Source organism: Zerene cesonia, chromosome 12, assembly GCF_012273895.1.
Source record: "Zerene cesonia ecotype Mississippi chromosome 12, Zerene_cesonia_1.1, whole genome shotgun sequence".
NCBI classification, from domain to species: Eukaryota; Metazoa; Arthropoda; class Insecta; order Lepidoptera; family Pieridae; genus Zerene; species Zerene cesonia.
This window is the reverse complement of record NC_052113.1, coordinates 5,959,580-5,977,018: the sequence shown is the minus strand read 5'-3', so window position 1 is coordinate 5,977,018 and position 17,439 is coordinate 5,959,580. Positions and strand designations below refer to the sequence as shown.

At 33.5% G+C, this 17,439-nt stretch overlaps 5 protein-coding genes across 7 annotated transcripts in view; 2 read left to right on the top strand and 3 right to left on the bottom strand.

Annotated features, from left to right (window-relative positions):
- Positions 1-17,439, bottom strand: part of LOC119830797 (metabotropic glutamate receptor 2) — a 77,961-nt gene that overhangs the window by 10,577 nt on the left and 49,945 nt on the right. The window lies entirely within an intron of this gene.
- LOC119830803 (translocon-associated protein subunit gamma) lies at positions 1,260-3,289 on the bottom strand. The gene is made up of 4 exons (XM_038353950.1): positions 3,018-3,289; positions 2,635-2,854; positions 2,000-2,131; positions 1,260-1,479 (listed from the first exon to the last, which is right to left on the bottom strand). The coding sequence occupies exons 1-4, from the start codon at positions 3,148-3,150 to the stop codon at positions 1,413-1,415; spliced, it is 552 nt and encodes a 183-aa protein (XP_038209878.1). The 5' UTR covers positions 3,151-3,289; the 3' UTR covers positions 1,260-1,412.
- Positions 4,308-12,967, top strand: LOC119830796 (condensin complex subunit 1-like). Its single transcript, XM_038353941.1, has 21 exons — positions 4,308-4,532; positions 4,627-4,740; positions 4,811-4,983; positions 5,108-5,280; positions 5,673-5,814; positions 5,906-6,001; positions 6,187-6,357; positions 6,474-6,635; positions 6,741-6,878; positions 7,090-7,455; positions 7,537-7,866; positions 8,830-9,030; positions 9,419-9,955; positions 10,124-10,303; positions 10,479-10,690; positions 11,052-11,222; positions 11,398-11,670; positions 11,747-12,011; positions 12,223-12,405; positions 12,617-12,719; positions 12,848-12,967. The coding sequence occupies exons 1-21, from the start codon at positions 4,415-4,417 to the stop codon at positions 12,925-12,927; spliced, it is 4,188 nt and encodes a 1,395-aa protein (XP_038209869.1). The 5' UTR covers positions 4,308-4,414; the 3' UTR covers positions 12,928-12,967.
- On the top strand, positions 13,767-15,415 carry LOC119830801 (ADP-ribose pyrophosphatase, mitochondrial-like; the record flags this gene model as incomplete). The annotated part of the gene is made up of 4 exons (XM_038353947.1): positions 13,767-14,066; positions 14,149-14,356; positions 14,436-14,584; positions 15,144-15,415. Coding segments are annotated over exons 1-4 (894 nt in total), but the record flags the coding sequence as incomplete, so codon positions are not given.
- LOC119830963 (exportin-6) overlaps positions 16,259-17,439 on the bottom strand; it is a 12,043-nt gene continuing 10,862 nt past the window's right edge. The window contains exon 21 of the mRNA XM_038354156.1: positions 16,259-16,826. Within this exon, the coding sequence (XP_038210084.1) occupies positions 16,728-16,826 (99 nt within the window). The 3' untranslated portion in view covers positions 16,259-16,727. The remainder of the gene's footprint in view (positions 16,827-17,439) is intronic.

Sequence of the window (17,439 nt, the reverse complement as noted above, 5' to 3'; positions counted from 1 at the left end):
ACAGTTGAGTGATGACGTGATAGTACTCTTGGTTCTTTCTTTAGGTCGTGAAAATAATATTTAAATCCATCTGGTCCACCTAAGTTAAACTTTTTCTCGTCACTAAAAATCACATTTTTCCACTCCGTTTTCCAGCACATGTACTTTTTAGCAAATGACAGTCGAGCCGCCACATGATGTTTTTTCAAAGGAGGTTTGCTCATAATTGTTTTTCGTTTGAGGTAAGGTGAGGTTCTAATAATCCGTCGAACTGTAGAAAGAGATGCCCTAGTATTTATTTTACTAGTTATTTGCCTGGCGGTCTGACTGGAATTTGAAGCAGAGCGTAAAATAAGACGACGTTCACGATCCTTAGTTGCAAATTTGGCCATAGTTTTCCTAATTTTCTGCATAATTATTAATTACCTTCGGGCTGCGACCAATTTTTTTAGCAATCTCACGATGAGATAAATTTTAAGTTAAATAAAAATTCACTTTTTCAATTTCTAAACTCGTAAGTTTTTAACCACGTCCCATAGTTACAATAACTCTTTTTTTATCACGTAACTGCAGGTACACAATAGAATATTGTCTATATAGAATATTGTCTGTATAGAATATTGTCTGTATTATCCAACCTTAACAAAATAAATTTAAAAGCGAAACTTAAATGAACGGGTTGAACGATTATATAGAACTGAGGCTATTCATGTGGACGGCACGCATTAGTTCTTTTGTTTCCAACGTTCCGCGCTTAGACAAATTCCTACTTGTTTATGTGTCATTCGATAAACGCCACGACGCACAATTTAAATTTGATATCTATTAATACAAATTATCACGTGTAATTATAATACTTATAAAAAATAGGGTGAGGCTATTCAAGTGGCGGGCACTGTATATACCTTAATAACAGCGGTTATTAAATCTTTAAGTTTTAAATTGGGATTTTATAGTCAGTAAAAAAATAGCTTGGTATAACCTATACCTGCCATGCATATATAAATATTAGTCAATAGTACACATCTTTAAATTAGAAACTTGACCAAGCTACTAAAAGTTACTACATTTATTTTATTTTCATTTTAATTACATAACAAAATTAGTTATACAATAACTATTTTAGGGTGATCATTTGTTTTTCTTTGTTGCAAGTATGTTGTAATAGAATATTGTAAATGTTTGTGATGTTGAATTCTAAGCCCACCCTGACTGAAAATTGTGTCAAATTTAAAAATAAAAATATGCTTTTTAAGATTGTGTAAATAAAATTTACTTAATATTTAAAATGTGTTTTATTCTCTTATTTAATAAAAAATTTCTTAAATAATTTCAGCAACAAAAGAGCACTTCATATAACTTAGACCTTTGATTTGATGACAATATTGTTACTAATCACTCTTCACACACACTGCACTATGTTCTAATTAAATTCATTTCGTTCCCGTTGACAGAAGAGCAAGAAGTCCTGATGCAACTGTGAGTGACACAATGTAATTTCTGTTAAAAATTTTGTTAAGGAAATAAGCAATAATCATGTATTTGATATAAAACAAGATCTGGCAAAGCTTTTCTTTACTCTAAATAAATAACACTATGACGAAAGATTATGGGTTATTAATTTTAACACAAGCTTTGCTTCGATTACACACTACACTTTTTTAAAATTCATTTTTTAAATTCATCATTTAAAACGGTGAAGGAAAACATCGTGAGGAAACCGGCATGTCCAAGAATCAAAAGTTTGACGACATGTGACATCTGCCAACCCGCACTTGGCCAGCGTGGTGGATTATGGCCTAAACCCTCATAGGAGGCCTGTGTCCCAGCAGTGGGAACATATAAGGGCTGATGATGATGATCATGAAATTTCATACTCAATTCTTAGAAGGATAGTCAATATTTTTTCAAGAAATGATTTTTATTTTTCCATTAAAGAGCTTCTATTTTGGAATATATGAGATGATTGTTATATTGAAAATTGACAAACTCAATTTTATCATATTTTGAAAAAGGATACACAGTTGGTGTGAAGGAGCGCAGTAAATAGAAACTGCTCAGGATCACAATGGTCAGAAAGAGAGCATTGTTGTAGAAGATTGAGAAAGTTGTGGCTTCATAGTCAGCTACCTCATTCTTCTTCCATAGAATTCTAAAATCAAAACACATGAACAAAATGTTTAACATACTAAAAATTATTTTTGCTATGTATATACATTTATGCAAAAACAATTGAACGATGTACTTTTCCTATCAAGATATAAATATGTGTGCAGACGTTACTTCCTTTTTTATTTTTTCTTTCTTTTAAAACCTTTAAAAAAGAAAACACCTCCTGCAAGAAATTATGGCAGTCCTCTAAAAGGCTTGGCTTATTTATAAAAAAATCTTCCTTTTAATGATGTTTTCATTTTTGGAGATGTTTTGAAGATTTTTTTTCCAGAGGGAAGTGCAAAAAAATATATACATGCATCACAATATATATGTATATATATATTATATATTAGAGATGTCACAATGTTTAGCTCCTGGGCTTTAAATCAATAATTTCTCAATAACACAGATTTGGCCCAAACTATTAACAGTTTTTTGTCTCTAAATAAAGTCACTATGACTTTCAAGACTAATATAATTATTTATGGGACCAATGGTTACCTTTCATCTTTCTCTTTTCTGCTCATTTTTTTGTCATCAGCCAGTTTCCTTGACATTTCACGAGCAACAGCATCCTCTCTGCGGACAGCTACGCGGTGTTTGAGTTGGAACTTGGTGTTGCGGTAAGCGAGGGCTAGGAGCCATGTACTTATGGCAGTCACAAACACAAACCATGCTAATGATGTGTTCACTTCCAAGGCATGTACTCTCCAGAAAAGCCCTGTAAGATGATGAATGAGAATTAATACACAGAAGAGTACAATAGTGCCACACAAGCAAAATACTTTACTTTTAACTTTCACTTTTCCATGTATGAGAACACTTCAAAAAGTTAATAATTATGAATTACCAACAGAACTACTAAAAAGACAATAAGTACTCACAAATAGGAATCGCGGAAACGATGAAAGCGTTTCCATAAAATAAGGCTGATGATTTTGTAGATACGTTTCTACTGAAGTCCTGTAGCAGCAGTTCTTCTTCTTTAGTAAATGCTTTATTGCCTTTTCCGGACATTGTGTTTTATTTATATTTATCTTATTCTTTTATAAATATGATATTAAATATCGAATGAATTTTGTGAAGAAATATTAAAACGTGTAATCGGCGCTCAATAACAGAGAAAAGGCAATGATTTCAAATGTAAAGTCAAAACGTCGATGACATTAAGCTTACATGTCACTTGACGTTGCTTCAACGTGTCATACCAAAAACCAATTGCCGATTGGCGATTACCAACAAAATTTCCAACTACGCAAAGCCACAAACATAGACTTTACATAATGGCCCCTCTTCACAATTGACAGCATTGGGCGAGATAGGGGCACTTACGCTAATATCTCTAGATGTAGGCGCTATATGGATATCACGTATCCTCACAATCACCGAATACGCGCAATTACTAACTACGCCAAGTTATGAACTAAAGAACTATGACAAAGATAGTTGTTAAAAATCTTAAAAAGAGATTTTCAATCTATAAAAATGGAATAGTTATTTCATTGTGATTTTTTCAAATCAAATGTCATGATATTAAACTGTCGACTGTAGAAGGGACCTCCGATCATGACAGCAAATATCGACCACTATTTTATGGGCCAACACTCTCAATTGTGAAGAGGGGCATAACACGTATGTACCAAAGACCTCATGGTTTACACTAACTAGACTGTACACTATGGCTCAAAAACAGGTCCGAGTAAGAGGGTCCCCGGCTCCCGGCAATTATGTGTCTCCCTTGAATGAGATGACCATGGCCAAACAAAATATGTGTAGGATAAATTACTTGAAAGACTAGCGTATAAATGTCTGATACATATTATAGTGATGCTCTACTACTTACATTAATGTATGATATAATAAACTAAAACATAGGTATTTAGATTAGAATAATGATTTTCAACATAAAAATTAAAACACTCCAAATTCTAAGAACTCGACCAAATTTAAAATTTTAATTTTAGACATGGAAGGCCAAAGATCAGATTTCAAATGCAAAAAAAATCTGGATCGTTCAGCTAGTGTTTTGGTTCCAAAACCATTAACTGTGTAAAACTTTACGGGACGAAGACATTTTAAAACATCTTATTACTCTGTGGTTTAGATAGTCAATGTCTATGATTTTAGACACAACACTAAATCAGTACTTAATCTAAATTCAAATTTGAAATAAACCGTTTGTACTTTGTATACTTGAATTGTTTTGACTTGAGATTTTATACGACGACAAAAAATGTATTCTATATAACCAAGAAAATAGTGATCTATATAGATAATTAAAATGAGTAATTTTGAATTTAATATCCCATTAAAAAAGGATGAATTATTGGAATGTCATGCCGGACAGTATCATGTTGAAGATGTAGTACAACCGAGATTGCTTTTATCCAAATTTCAAGGTAGAAACTCAAATGATATTTTGATATAACATTTATAAGATACTTAAATTAGGAAAAAAACTTCATACAGCATTCTCATAATATATTATTTCAGATGCTGCCCGTGCTTATAATTCGGATGGAGTTGATTATATACTTGAACACTTTGATACTTATTTTTCAATAATAGTGCATGGGACTAAACTTGAATGGAATGTTATTAATAAAGGTAATTGAAACCGTTAATGTATTCATTTAATTTTTAATTTAAAGATACTAACAATAAATAATGATTTTAGGGTATGAGCACATACTGCGAACTGTTAAAGCTTTGTGTACTTTCTTGGAGCCTATTCTTCAAGAAAAAGAAATTGAAAGTGATGTTCGTACTAAATACTTGAATGTTGTAAAGATGACCATGTATTTATTTACTCAAATAATAAAAACCAAAGATGCTAAATTAACAGCTGATGTAAGTAACCCACTTAAACAAGGGTAATTTAGTCTTTCAAACTCGAACACAATTCAAAAAGAATGTACCCTTTTTAATTAAATTGTATATATAAAATTGTAACAAGAAATACATTTTCTATTAGAATTCCACAAAACTAACATTGGGGAAAAAAGGTAAAAAAACAGCTGAAGAAGATGATTTATGTGGATGGACAGAATCAGATAAATTAAATTCTTTGATCTCCCTGCACCAACTATTGCAACAACCATTGTCACGTCTATGGGACCCACCACTAGCTGAGGATAATTTTGTTTCGTAAGTTATGGAAAATATCTGAACATCATTTAAATATTCATCAAAATAAATAGTTCCCACATAAATGTTACACATAGAATTAAATAATAGTTTGTTTTTTCAAGTTGCTTATAATTTTTTGTTTTTAGGATAAATCAACATTTTTATTTATTTCATAACTAGACACTCATTCTGGCTCTGCCCAGATAGCAAGATTGCTATTTTAACCCAAGGGAGCATTTAATCGGAATAAAAAGTATCCAATCACTCAATTCAGCTCTCATACCCTGTCTGTATACCAAATTGCATCAAAATCCATTCTGTAGTTTTATAGTGATTGACAGAAAAACATCCAAATAAACAAGCTTTCACATTTATAATAATAGTGTGATAGTGTGATATCAATGTTTCAGTATGGTGGTGGAGCCTTGTTATGGGGCACTGGAAAATCAAATTATAAAAACAAAAACTGTCAGGGAAACTGTATTTCAAATTCTAGGAGTCTTGATTAAGAAATATAACCATGGAACTGCATGCATTATTAAATTAGTTCAGGTAATTTATTTTTACAAATACTTTATGCAATATATCATCTATAACTAGTAATATATTTGGAATTTATTTGACTCTACTATTCTCATTTTAGATTTTACAAATGGTTGAGCATTCAATTTCACCAATATGTGCAGGTGTTGTTCAGTTGACAAAAGATTTTAACCTCGGAACTTTTGGCCCACAAATGGTATGTACTAAAGGTGATGAATTAACAATGTATTATTTAAAGTATGAATGGCTGAGATTTCAGGCATTGCCACAGTATGGCAATAGACACAGGTCTGAATCCAGCCTCATGATAAAAAATCTATATTTTTCAATATAGTTGTTTTTAAATATGCATTCTAAAATTTTCTTTATATTTCTGTATAGGTGCGTGAAATAGCTGAGGCTTTGGCCTCTTCTGAAGAAGAGAACAGTGCAGGTACTGAGCAGGGAGCCGCCAGGAATTGTGGTGCCTTTTTATTAGAATTAACCAAAGAGCTTCCTAAAGAAATGACAGGGGCTATGGCAACAATTCAACCCTATCTAGAGAGTGATGAGGTAATAAAAATTTATTTAGTGTGAGTGAAACTAATATATTTTATTTACTTTTTACTAATTATATTATTTTGTCCCTCATTATGTCTACATTTTTATCATCAACACAATATTTTTAGTCGTACACATTGCGAATCAGTGTTCTCGGAATGATGTGTGAGATACTTAGTGTGGAGTTGAGTGGTGAAGGACTTAGTGATGAACAAAGGATTCAAAGAGATGATTTCTTGGATGACCTTTATGAACATATGCATGATCTTTCTGCATATGTGCGACATAAGGTAAATTTAATAAACTTGTTATCATATTATAAAGATGTTACACATAAAAATGATTTATTGCACCTAAATGTATGACATTGTAACCTTTTATATGAAAACAATTAGGTTCTTCAATTCTGGAGTCGATTGCAAAAGCAGAACTGTGTCCCTGTGGCACGTCAGCAGATTGTTTTGGAGAGAGCTATTGGTAGACTTTGTGATAAAGCTGCTCTTGTAAGAAAAGCTGCCATACAGCTTCTTAAGGTAATACACAAGTTTTATTTAGAACTAGCTTCTCACTTTTGTTCTGTTGAATTATGTTACCAAATTCAAATGAACATGATTGAAAAAATAATTAAAAATTGTAGATTTTATGTATTTTTTATTTTTATTAAACAATATCTATACTCATATTTTAAAAAGAAGTTTCTTATTTTATGTAATAACTTTCTGTTACATTATTAATTTTTTTTAGACATTCTTGGAGTATAATCCCTTTTCTGGCCATCTCAAATTAGAAGTTTTAGAAGAGCAATTAGCAAAAGAATTAAAAATATTAGAAGATCTTCAAAAGAAATTAAACCCAGGTCCTGATCCTGAGCTTGTAAAAAAATGGGAAAAAGTAGAAAAAGATGTAGTTAAAACAATAAAGGAGAAAATGGACACACTGACTCAAGATGAACCAGAACTGTCCCAGGCCACTGTTGAAAACTTATATGAGTCAATAAGGCAAAGTTTACGAGATAAAAATTATTACAAGGCATTCTTAATTGTCAAACACACAGAAAGAATGTATCCTGATGCAAAGTTATTAAGATGTGACATGCCCAAAAGTCATCAGGTAATATTAAAAATAAGTAAATTAATCATTTTAAAATCAAAAATGCAATCATTTACATTTGTTTTGTTTTTTTTTTCACAGATTGAATACTTTGTAGCATTATTAAGAAATATATTCATCATACCAGACCGCAGGCAATCAATGTCTCTAACACAACAATGTGAAAATGAATTAGCATTACAGAAACGATTAGAAGAAAAAGAGGGTGTAGTTGCTTTCCTACAAGAGTCAGCTAACTTCAGTAGAACAATGTCTGAGGCAGTGCCTTTGATAAACTCTTTGTTGATGTCGAAACAAGCTGGTGATGTCAGTGAAGCGATTGACTTCTTTACGGCGGCTCATCATTTCAAAATAGAATCCGCCAAAATTGGTGTGGCCAATATGTTAATGCTTGTATGGTCACCAGATCAAGTGAGTATTTTCTATATTTTATAAAACTTGCATACATGCTTATTACTATAATCTAACAAACATTGTTAAAATATTAATGGATAGTTTAACAGCATCAAGCTTCACTGCCAGTTAAATACTTCAAGAATGTGTTATATATTAATAGAATATCAGGAGAATTATCGTGGTGATGAAATCGGCGCTTATTCTTACTAATATTTTAACAGTCAAGACTAACCAGAAAGCACATGATCATGATTCAAGACAATCGGTCCAGTGGGTCTTTATTTAACAGACTTAGTTTTTGCAAACTTGTCTTGATACAATCAACATATTATTCTTCTGACATTTGAAACACAATTGAATATATTTGAATAATATAGTATATTGCCATGGGAAACTTATGTCATTGAAAATTGTCTCATCACCAGAGACATGATTCCAATTCATGTACTATACTAGCTATGATAACATTTTTGCAGAACAATAAATAAGTTACATTTATATATATACTAGCTGACCCGGCAAACTCTGTTCTGCCTTACTCTTATAATTTAGGGGGATGAAAAATAGATGTTGGCCGATTCTCATAGATACCGGATAAGCACAAAAAATTTCATCAAAATCGGTCAAGCCGTTTCGGAGGAGTATGGCAACGAAAACTGTGACACGAGAATTTTATATATATAGATATAGTTGATAGTTGAGTTGTGATTATAAATGAAAGTTTGTATGGATGTATGGATGTTTGGTACTCTTTCACGTAAAAACTACTGAACCAATTGCAATGAAATTTGGTACGTAGACAGCTGGATAACTGGAATAACATATAGGCAACTTTTTATCCCGATATTCCTACGGGATACGGACTTACGCGGGTGAAACCGCGGGGCGCAGCTAGTAATTAATAATTGGCCTGCAATGGACTTTCAATCGGAAAGCAATGGTGTGTCGTTTCACTAAGACAGCCGAGTTGACCCGCAGGACAAGCGCGAAGCAGTAGAGCGCGCATACCGCACGATGTACCTGGAGTGCGCGAACTTGCCGGAGCGCACGTGCGCGTTCACGGTCGCGCAGAGCCTCGTGGCGCTGGCGGCGCGCGTGGACCGCGGCAGCGCGCTCGCACTCGAACACCTCGTGGACAAGTGGGTGGCCAAGGGCGATATCACGCCCGCTCATATACAGGTGCGCTTTTGTTTCGGACAAATGAACTTTTTTTTTTGTTTATCTTAATTGGATCTCTAAGAACCTAGCTACACTATAACATGAATAGAAACGATGTCTTAGGAAAAGTTGTTCTGGCTGGCTGGCATTTTATGTAGACTTATAATTATCGAGATCATCTCATCAGATGTTAAAACTGAGGTAACTTACGGTAACTGCACTGGCCAAAACTCTTGTTTCTTTTACTTAATTGCCATTTTCATATATCTTCGTGAAACGGTAGCCTATCCAGGTAACGCACACGTCTTATCGTTAACGCGCGAAGCCGCGGCACCAGCTTGTTGTTAATAGTTATAATAAATAATTAATAAAATTTGTCATATTTTATCAATGTAATTATCTATTTTAGGTTTTCTGGGAAATGTTTTTGAAAAAGATTAATGGAACCACCGACATGGATAGCTATGCCGCTTTATCGTTTCTGGTCATGATAGCGAAAGCTAAGCCCTCTGTGGCTCTTGCAAATTTAGAAGTCATTCAATCGTATGGCCTGACTGGGGATTACAATTCAAGAAATTTGAGCGCTCAGTTGTTGATGGCGCTCTCCAAGAAAGGACAGAGATATCCTCCTGATCATGCTATATTCACAACTTTATTTGATAGTCTAATGGAAACATATATAAAATTTAATAAATTTGTATCATTTGCTGCAAATTCCATAGACTTGATTTATGCAATCTGTGATATTCCCGATGTGGTGTGTGTTAAGATTTTGGCCGAAATGTATAAAAAGCTTGAAGAGAATATGGAAAACGATGGTGAGGAAGAATCCAGCATGCCCACGGAACTGTTAACTAGGTTCATATTTGTGCTTGGACATGTGGCCTTGCAACAACTTATATATCTGGATATTAACGTCTATAGTGAATTGCGTAGGCGCAACCAGGTCTGTAATATGTTTTAAAGTATTTATTTAGAAATGAATGTAATTCAAGTTAAGTTTAAATATTTTAGTTTTTTTTTCAATTCTTGATTTTGATCATAAATGTGGAATAATCTTAAATGAGGGAGTATATTATACAAACCTTTCATTGAATTAAAATATTTATGAAAGGTGCGTGAAGAAAGAAAAGCGGAAGAGAAGAAAAAGAAGAAGATAGGTGCGTTTGCAACACCCCTTCGGCGCGGGCGCGCGGACGATCTGCGGCGACAGACGCTCATGAACGTGAGCAACGCGAGCGCGTCCTCGCGCGGCCAGAGAGCGGCCAGCGTCACTTCCAGCAAACAGACTTCGGTAAGCGATTCAACTAATATTACTTACTAGAAATCAATTTATTTTTTAATAGAATCAACAAAAGTTTGAGTTATAGTATATTTTATTTGCTCACTGCCTGTAATGCGTATGTAGAACATGAAAAATAATAAACAATGAGAACAATGTAACATTATCGCCATGGCATGTTTTCAAGGCGAACACGACAATGACAGAGGACGAGGCGGGGCTGGAGGGCGCGGTGGCGGACGACGCCGACGCGGAGTACGTGCGCGGCGTGTGCGAGCGCGACGTCGCCGCGCCGGGCACCGCGCTGGCGCGCTACGTGCCGCTGCTGCGCCACCTGCTGGCCGCCGCGCCGCGCTGCCCGCCCGCGCTGCAGGCCGCCGCCGCGCTCGCGCTCACCAGGCCAGTACCTATCTTACATGCTAGCTCGCTACTCTAATAGCAGGTCCACATTACACAATCTGTACTGTGCTGATAACACAGCAGCAATTGCTGGCTGAAAGGTTGTGTTTTATATGGCAAAATCTTATTCTGCATAGAGTATTTATTAATGTACAATTTTATTCTTATTTCTAATCCAAGTGGACATAAATTCATCAAATAAAATCATTTCTGGTTATTTAAATAGTGGCGACTGGTGGTGTTTGTAGCAAACAAATGGAGAAACAACTGGAAAGTGATTCAAAATTAATAAAGAATATCAATAGTATAATACTCCACTTTAAAAATTGAAATCACTTTTGAATTATTATTATTTAAACAGGTTCATGTTAGTCTCGAGTTCTGTATGTGAGGATGGTTTACAATTAATGGTCACCATTTTGAAAAGATCTAAGAATGTCTCAATGAGAACAAATTTAACCATCGCTTTTGCTGATCTCACACTGCGTTTTCCAAATCTTACTCAGCCATGGACACATCACATCTACCACATGTAAGTATTCATAAATACATTTTTATAGTTCTATTATTTTATGTACTTATATTTTGTACAAGTTTGTGTATAAAACAATTTGGTGTAAAACCCAATATTTATCAATTAAAAAAGAAGGTAATTGATTTTCTCTTATTGTGTAACAGTTTCTTTATGTATCTATTCATTGTTACAGTTTAAGCGACGAAGAATTAGAAGTTCGTCAGTGCGCTGTTAAAATGCTCTCATTTTTGGTTTTACACGAAATGGTGCGAGTGAAAGGTCAGATCGCAGACATGGCGCTGTGTTGCGCCGACAAGGACCCGAACGTTGCATCCATGACGAAATTATTCTTTAAACAATTGTCCCAGAAAGGGAACGCATTGTATAATGTAATGCCGGATATAATATCGCGATTGAGCGATCCTGAACTGAATGTACCTGAGGAACAATATAGGATAATCATGAAGTAAATAACATACCTGTTACTAAAATATTACTCTAAATGCCTTGAGATAATTTTAAATGTTTAACATATTTTTTAGGTTTATAACATCTCTAATACAGAAAGACAGACAGATGGAAGCACTTGTTGAGAAGTTATGCCAAAGGTTTAAACTATCTACTGAAGAACGACAATGGCGAGATCTTGCGTATTGCCTCTCACTTTTCACGTATAACGAACGATCTCTTAAGAAACTTATTGAAAATCTAGACTGCTATAAGGATAAGCTGCATTGTAAAGGAGTAATGGACTCATTTACTACACTCATGAATAATACTTCAAAAATGGCTAAAAATGAGATAAAGGTAAATGAACGTACAATCGCGCAACAGTTAAACATCCATCTTTTATTTATTCATTTGTTTTATATTCGTTAATACTGCGTTATTTCATAGAATACATTTTTATAAGACCATAAAAGTTTATAAAATAATCTTAATCAAATCACAAATCACTGTATCATAATATATATATAATGATTGTCATTCCAAAAATATTTTGTTTTTTTCTATGCAGACTCTAGTAACAGAATTGGGCGACAAGATAGAAGAGTGTTTTGCAGTCCGAGAGAACGAAGAAGGTGAAACAGAACAAACTAACGGCGAAGAGATGGAAAAAGACGACGCTCCCAAAGCGACGCCACGGCGAAAAGCAGCAGCTCCAAGACGACAGAGAGTGCGGTCTGAGAGTCCTGACGAGGTTTGACTATAATTCAAGTCAAAATATTGGAGATGAAGTTCCAATTAATAATTTGACACCTCTTGTATCATTTCTTTTAGATATATTTGAAATACACGCTGGCAATGCGGCGGCCTGAAGCTTATAAATGAATCCAAAATGTTTACTCTTCTGATATCAGATTAACGATAGTAAATGACTACCATTAAATATTAAAATTGATTGTTTTCAGAATGAACCTCCCAACAGAGAAAATATATCTCATTCCGTAAGAAAATCTAAAAGGAAAGTCACTCAGAGAACTAGAACTGCCACTAATGAATCAGATGAGTCAGGTAACAATGCATTATATTTGTACTAGTACACTTGTATTTTTTTGTGTAGTCTAAAAATTTATAATTGTAATATTATATTCTATGAATTGTTTTCGTTAAGTTTGATGTTAACTTTATTTATTTTCTAGATGATGAAGATTTTGAAAAGAAAGAGGAAGAAGTTTTCAAAAAACCCGCAACAAGAAAGGGGTCTAGAAGAAGAAATTAATATCTAATTTATTTTAAACATTTTAAATATAAGAAAAAATTTAAACAGATTTTTGGTATTATTTTATCATTTCGAACTCTGGTTATTTTAGCCAGAGTTACATACAAAAATGGAATAAGCAAAACTTTTTGTATATGATACCTGCTGTAAATTTATCAGTTAATATGTGGGGAGATTTCATCAGCTGGCCTTCATCAAATCCTAGAAGGAAAATATGTATGCATTTTGGTACATACTTCCTATAGCTTTATGTTTATACTCTTTTTTTAATAATTATTGTTTAAATACAACATTATAGAATGGGGTTAGCTTGCACTGGGGAAGTTCCGGGGTAGTACCTTCTTACCCGGCGCGAGCTGACCCCCACAGAAGACCGGCGTGAAATAGTAGCATGCTACTGTGTTACGTACTGTGAGTGGGGTAGCCGGAGGCCCATTTCCTCACTCTTCCCAATCTATTCCTTATTTCCCATTGTCAATCCTTTCCTTATCCCTTACCCCATGAAAGCGCATTCGTAAAGATGCTCCGCGAATGCTCCTGGGCGGTGGCGATCGCTTACCATTAGACAAAACACCAGCTCAGTTAAAACAAAAAGTGTTATAGTGCGTTATATAAACACATTAAAAATCCTGTTGCAACGATCTAGGAAAAAAATAAGTTATTACAGCAAATACGTGAAAATACATAAAATTAAAAAAAAAAATTGTTATCAAAAATAAGACTTTGCTTAAAGGTCTCGTAATCAAGCCATTAAATATTAAAAAAAAAGTGTATTTGACATTGAAGTTTTGTTTGTTATGATCTCTCGGAAACAAATATAATATGTGGAATGAGGGTTATCAATATATCGGTGTAATTTAAATCTAAAGTTCTCATGACAGCATTTTTTCATAAATTACTTCAATTATTTTATGTTAAGTGTAACTTTCTTTTGCTGGGTATTTTTATAATGGCGCGACCGGGATTATGCAAGTTAACACACATCAAATGCCGATCAGGAGTATATCCACGTTCAAATATAGAACGACAAGTAATTCCTGATGATAAGTTAAAATGGGACACCGATTTTACCGAATATAAACCACCCTTCTATACTGCACCATCTATTGTAGGAAAACCATGGGCTGACCCGGACATTGGTAGATACAAAAATAATAAAAACAATCTTAATTGCTTGCTTTTCTTTAAAATTAATGTTACTTTATGTAAATTTACTTAAAGGTGCGCATAATTTTAATCCCAAATGGAATGAACTAGATGGAGAAGTGGATAGAACTAGCTATATAGGCCAATACAAAATAATTAATAAATTTCCCTTAAATCCTATTGGAAGAACTGGTATTTGTGGTAGGGGAGTACTTGGTCGATGGGGGCCAAATCATGCAGCTGATCCTGTAGTAACAAGATGGCATATTGACTCAAATAATAAGTAAATATTTGCATATTTGTACTGAACTGTTAAGCTTTGCTAGCAATGTAATTAAAATAAACTTTCTGATATATTCCAGAAAAGTCCTTCAATTTATAGCCATTAAAAGACGTGACACAGGAGAATGGGCACTTCCTGGTGGAATGGTAGATCCTGGTGAAAAAGTTGCAGCCACTGCTATCAGAGAATTCCAGGAAGAGGCTATGAATTCTCTCCAAGCTAGTGACGGTATTATATTTGAATAAGAATCACATAATTATAAACTTAAAAGTACATTTACATTATACATTTTATTTGATATATGATGCCGTTATTGTAAATCTGTTAGGTTTTTTAATTTTTCGTGAAGCCTAGTTTTTTATTACTTTTAGGGCTAGTTGTTTTATTATAATTGTATATGATAGTCAAGCATATTTCGGCATGATGTGGGCCAGCTCTCACCGGGGAAGTATCACACCCCTACAGACAACGGTCGTGAAATATTGTGTTTTGTTCGATGAGTGGGGGAGCCAGAGGCCCATATCCTTACCCTTCCCAGTCCTTTCCTTTACTCTGCAAAGGTCTTACGCCTCTCCAAATATTAATGGGCGGTGGTAGCGCTTACCATCAGGCGATCCAACTCCACTGCTGACGAAGACACAAAAAAAGCCCTCTTATGTTGAATGTCAGACAAGAAGTATGTATCATTCTATATTCTTTATCTTTATCATCATCAGTCCATATATGTTCCCAGGGACTCAGGCCTCCTGTGAAGATCCTATATCTTTTTACTTTATTTTAATTTCAGACGAAAAAGAAGCTTTGAGGGAAAAATTAAAAGATTTTTTCAGTGGAGGCATTGAGATCTACAGTGGCTATGTAGATGACCCCCGTAATACAGACAACGCGTGGATGGAAACAGTAGCTTTTAACTTTCATGATGATACAGGTTCGGTTGTTGGGAACCTCCATTTACAAGCTGGTGATGACGCAATTGGAGTAAGATGGGTGGACGTAACACCAGATTTAAAATTATATGCAAGTCATAAAGAAATTGTTGATGCCGTACTTGATAGATATAAAAAATCTATGATTAAATAATTTTAATGAATGCGAGTTTATTTTCAAACACACAAGACTTAAACTCTTAAAAATTATTTATTATCACTATAAAACATAATGATGAATTTATTATGAATTCTCTATCTTTTAAGTATATATACTTCGATAAATATAAATCATTAAATTATTTACTATTTAGATTTAACATTTACGAATGAACTCTGTATCACTTTCTTTTTATTACTTATTACTAAGGTCTCAAAAAAAGGAAATCGTAAATGAGCATCTTTTTTATTTCTATATTTAATGTACATTACATTACGTAATCTTGTAAGTCACCCAATCTGATACAAAATATAAGCAATAAGAATAACAGTCACCATCCAATAATACTTAAAATATTCAAATCAATCTAGATCTAACTTCCATAGACTAAACTTCAGATAAAAATTGGTCCCGTGCATTGCTTCTACGATTTATTATTAATGCAGTGTTGTCATTATACTAAATAATTTTATATTGCACCGTGTAAATGCACGATTCATGTAAGTTTTTACATTTGCCAAATCTCAGTAAGCAACAAACTCCAAGGCTAATATTTCATAATCACATACGCCTCAATTTTAGTTTATGATTACACAATGAAGCACGACCGACATAAAAATTGCTTGGGCCATTGAAAATTTATTATGAAGCAAAATAAAAAATGAATTAGACGACCAATAAATGCAAATAGGTAAATGTTATTTCTTCGTTCACACTTTTATGATTTAATTGAATTTGTTCTACAAATATAGACACTCCACTGTACACATACCCCAAGACTTGGCAACCATGAAAACTGCATTAAACCTTATGGATAACCAACAACTTACTAATAGAAGGAAAAAATCGGGATACAAAGATATTAAAGACAATATTAAGTAAAGATATACAAATGAGCTAAAACTAAATGGGTAATATATGTTTTTATATCTACTTGTTTAGAGATGGTGGCTGTACTTACAAATGAGTGTGTAAATAGTTATTTGCGATCTGTATTTGACAAAAGGATCACTTTATTAGGAAAAAACATTAGTCTTAATAAAAGACGATATTTATATTATAAAGTACTTGACTAGTAAATTATTTTTAACACATCGTACAAGTTACAAGTATATGATAAATTAAACAAATTCATCCTTTTAAACCGATTTCTTTATCTTCTCCCAATTTTCTACTAAATATGTTTTGTTTTTGGAAAAGACCAATGAATAACAATATTTAATTTTCATATATAATGCCAAACATAACGACCATATCACAGCACTATTGAATATTGGGTGAATTTTTAGGCGTCTATCACGGGAATAGGCAGCGATTTGTAAGCTCTATAACAGTTCACGTCGTTCATCAAACGGATAATGTTTTGTGTAAAAGTTGGCAGATCCTGTAACAATACACGTCTGAATTAAATTGAAATCAATCGTAATTTTTTATACGGCTAAAATATATCGTACTATTAAACCATTTAGTTTAAATCGATAAATTAACTCAATATTATATAGACTATACCTTCATCATATACCTTCATTATATACAGACCTGTGAAAAAATATAGACTCAAACATATTTTTTACTGTTTCCATTGTTTTAATACACATGTATCACAAATATATAAATAAATGTAAAATGTTAAATGGGCACAATTGATTTATGTACATTGTTTTATTCTATGTGACATTGACGTCTGAACGTCACTCATTTGTCTCGAGCGCGACGAAATGAACTGTGAATATTTATAAACTCAGTCGCATGTAAGACCTCTTAATTGCAAGACGTGTTTTGTGTATCACTGTTTTCGGAAGCTAAAATCAAGACGTATAATTTAATATTATTAGCTTATCTGTCTTGTTTGTTATTGTGATTCAATATGCCCCGTGGTACGACATTGAGTTCAATCGAAAAACAACGAATTATAGACCTGAGAAGCTGCGGCAAAACACAAAGAGAAATAGCGATCATTATTGGTAGATCTCAAAGTGTTGTAAAAAATTTTTTAA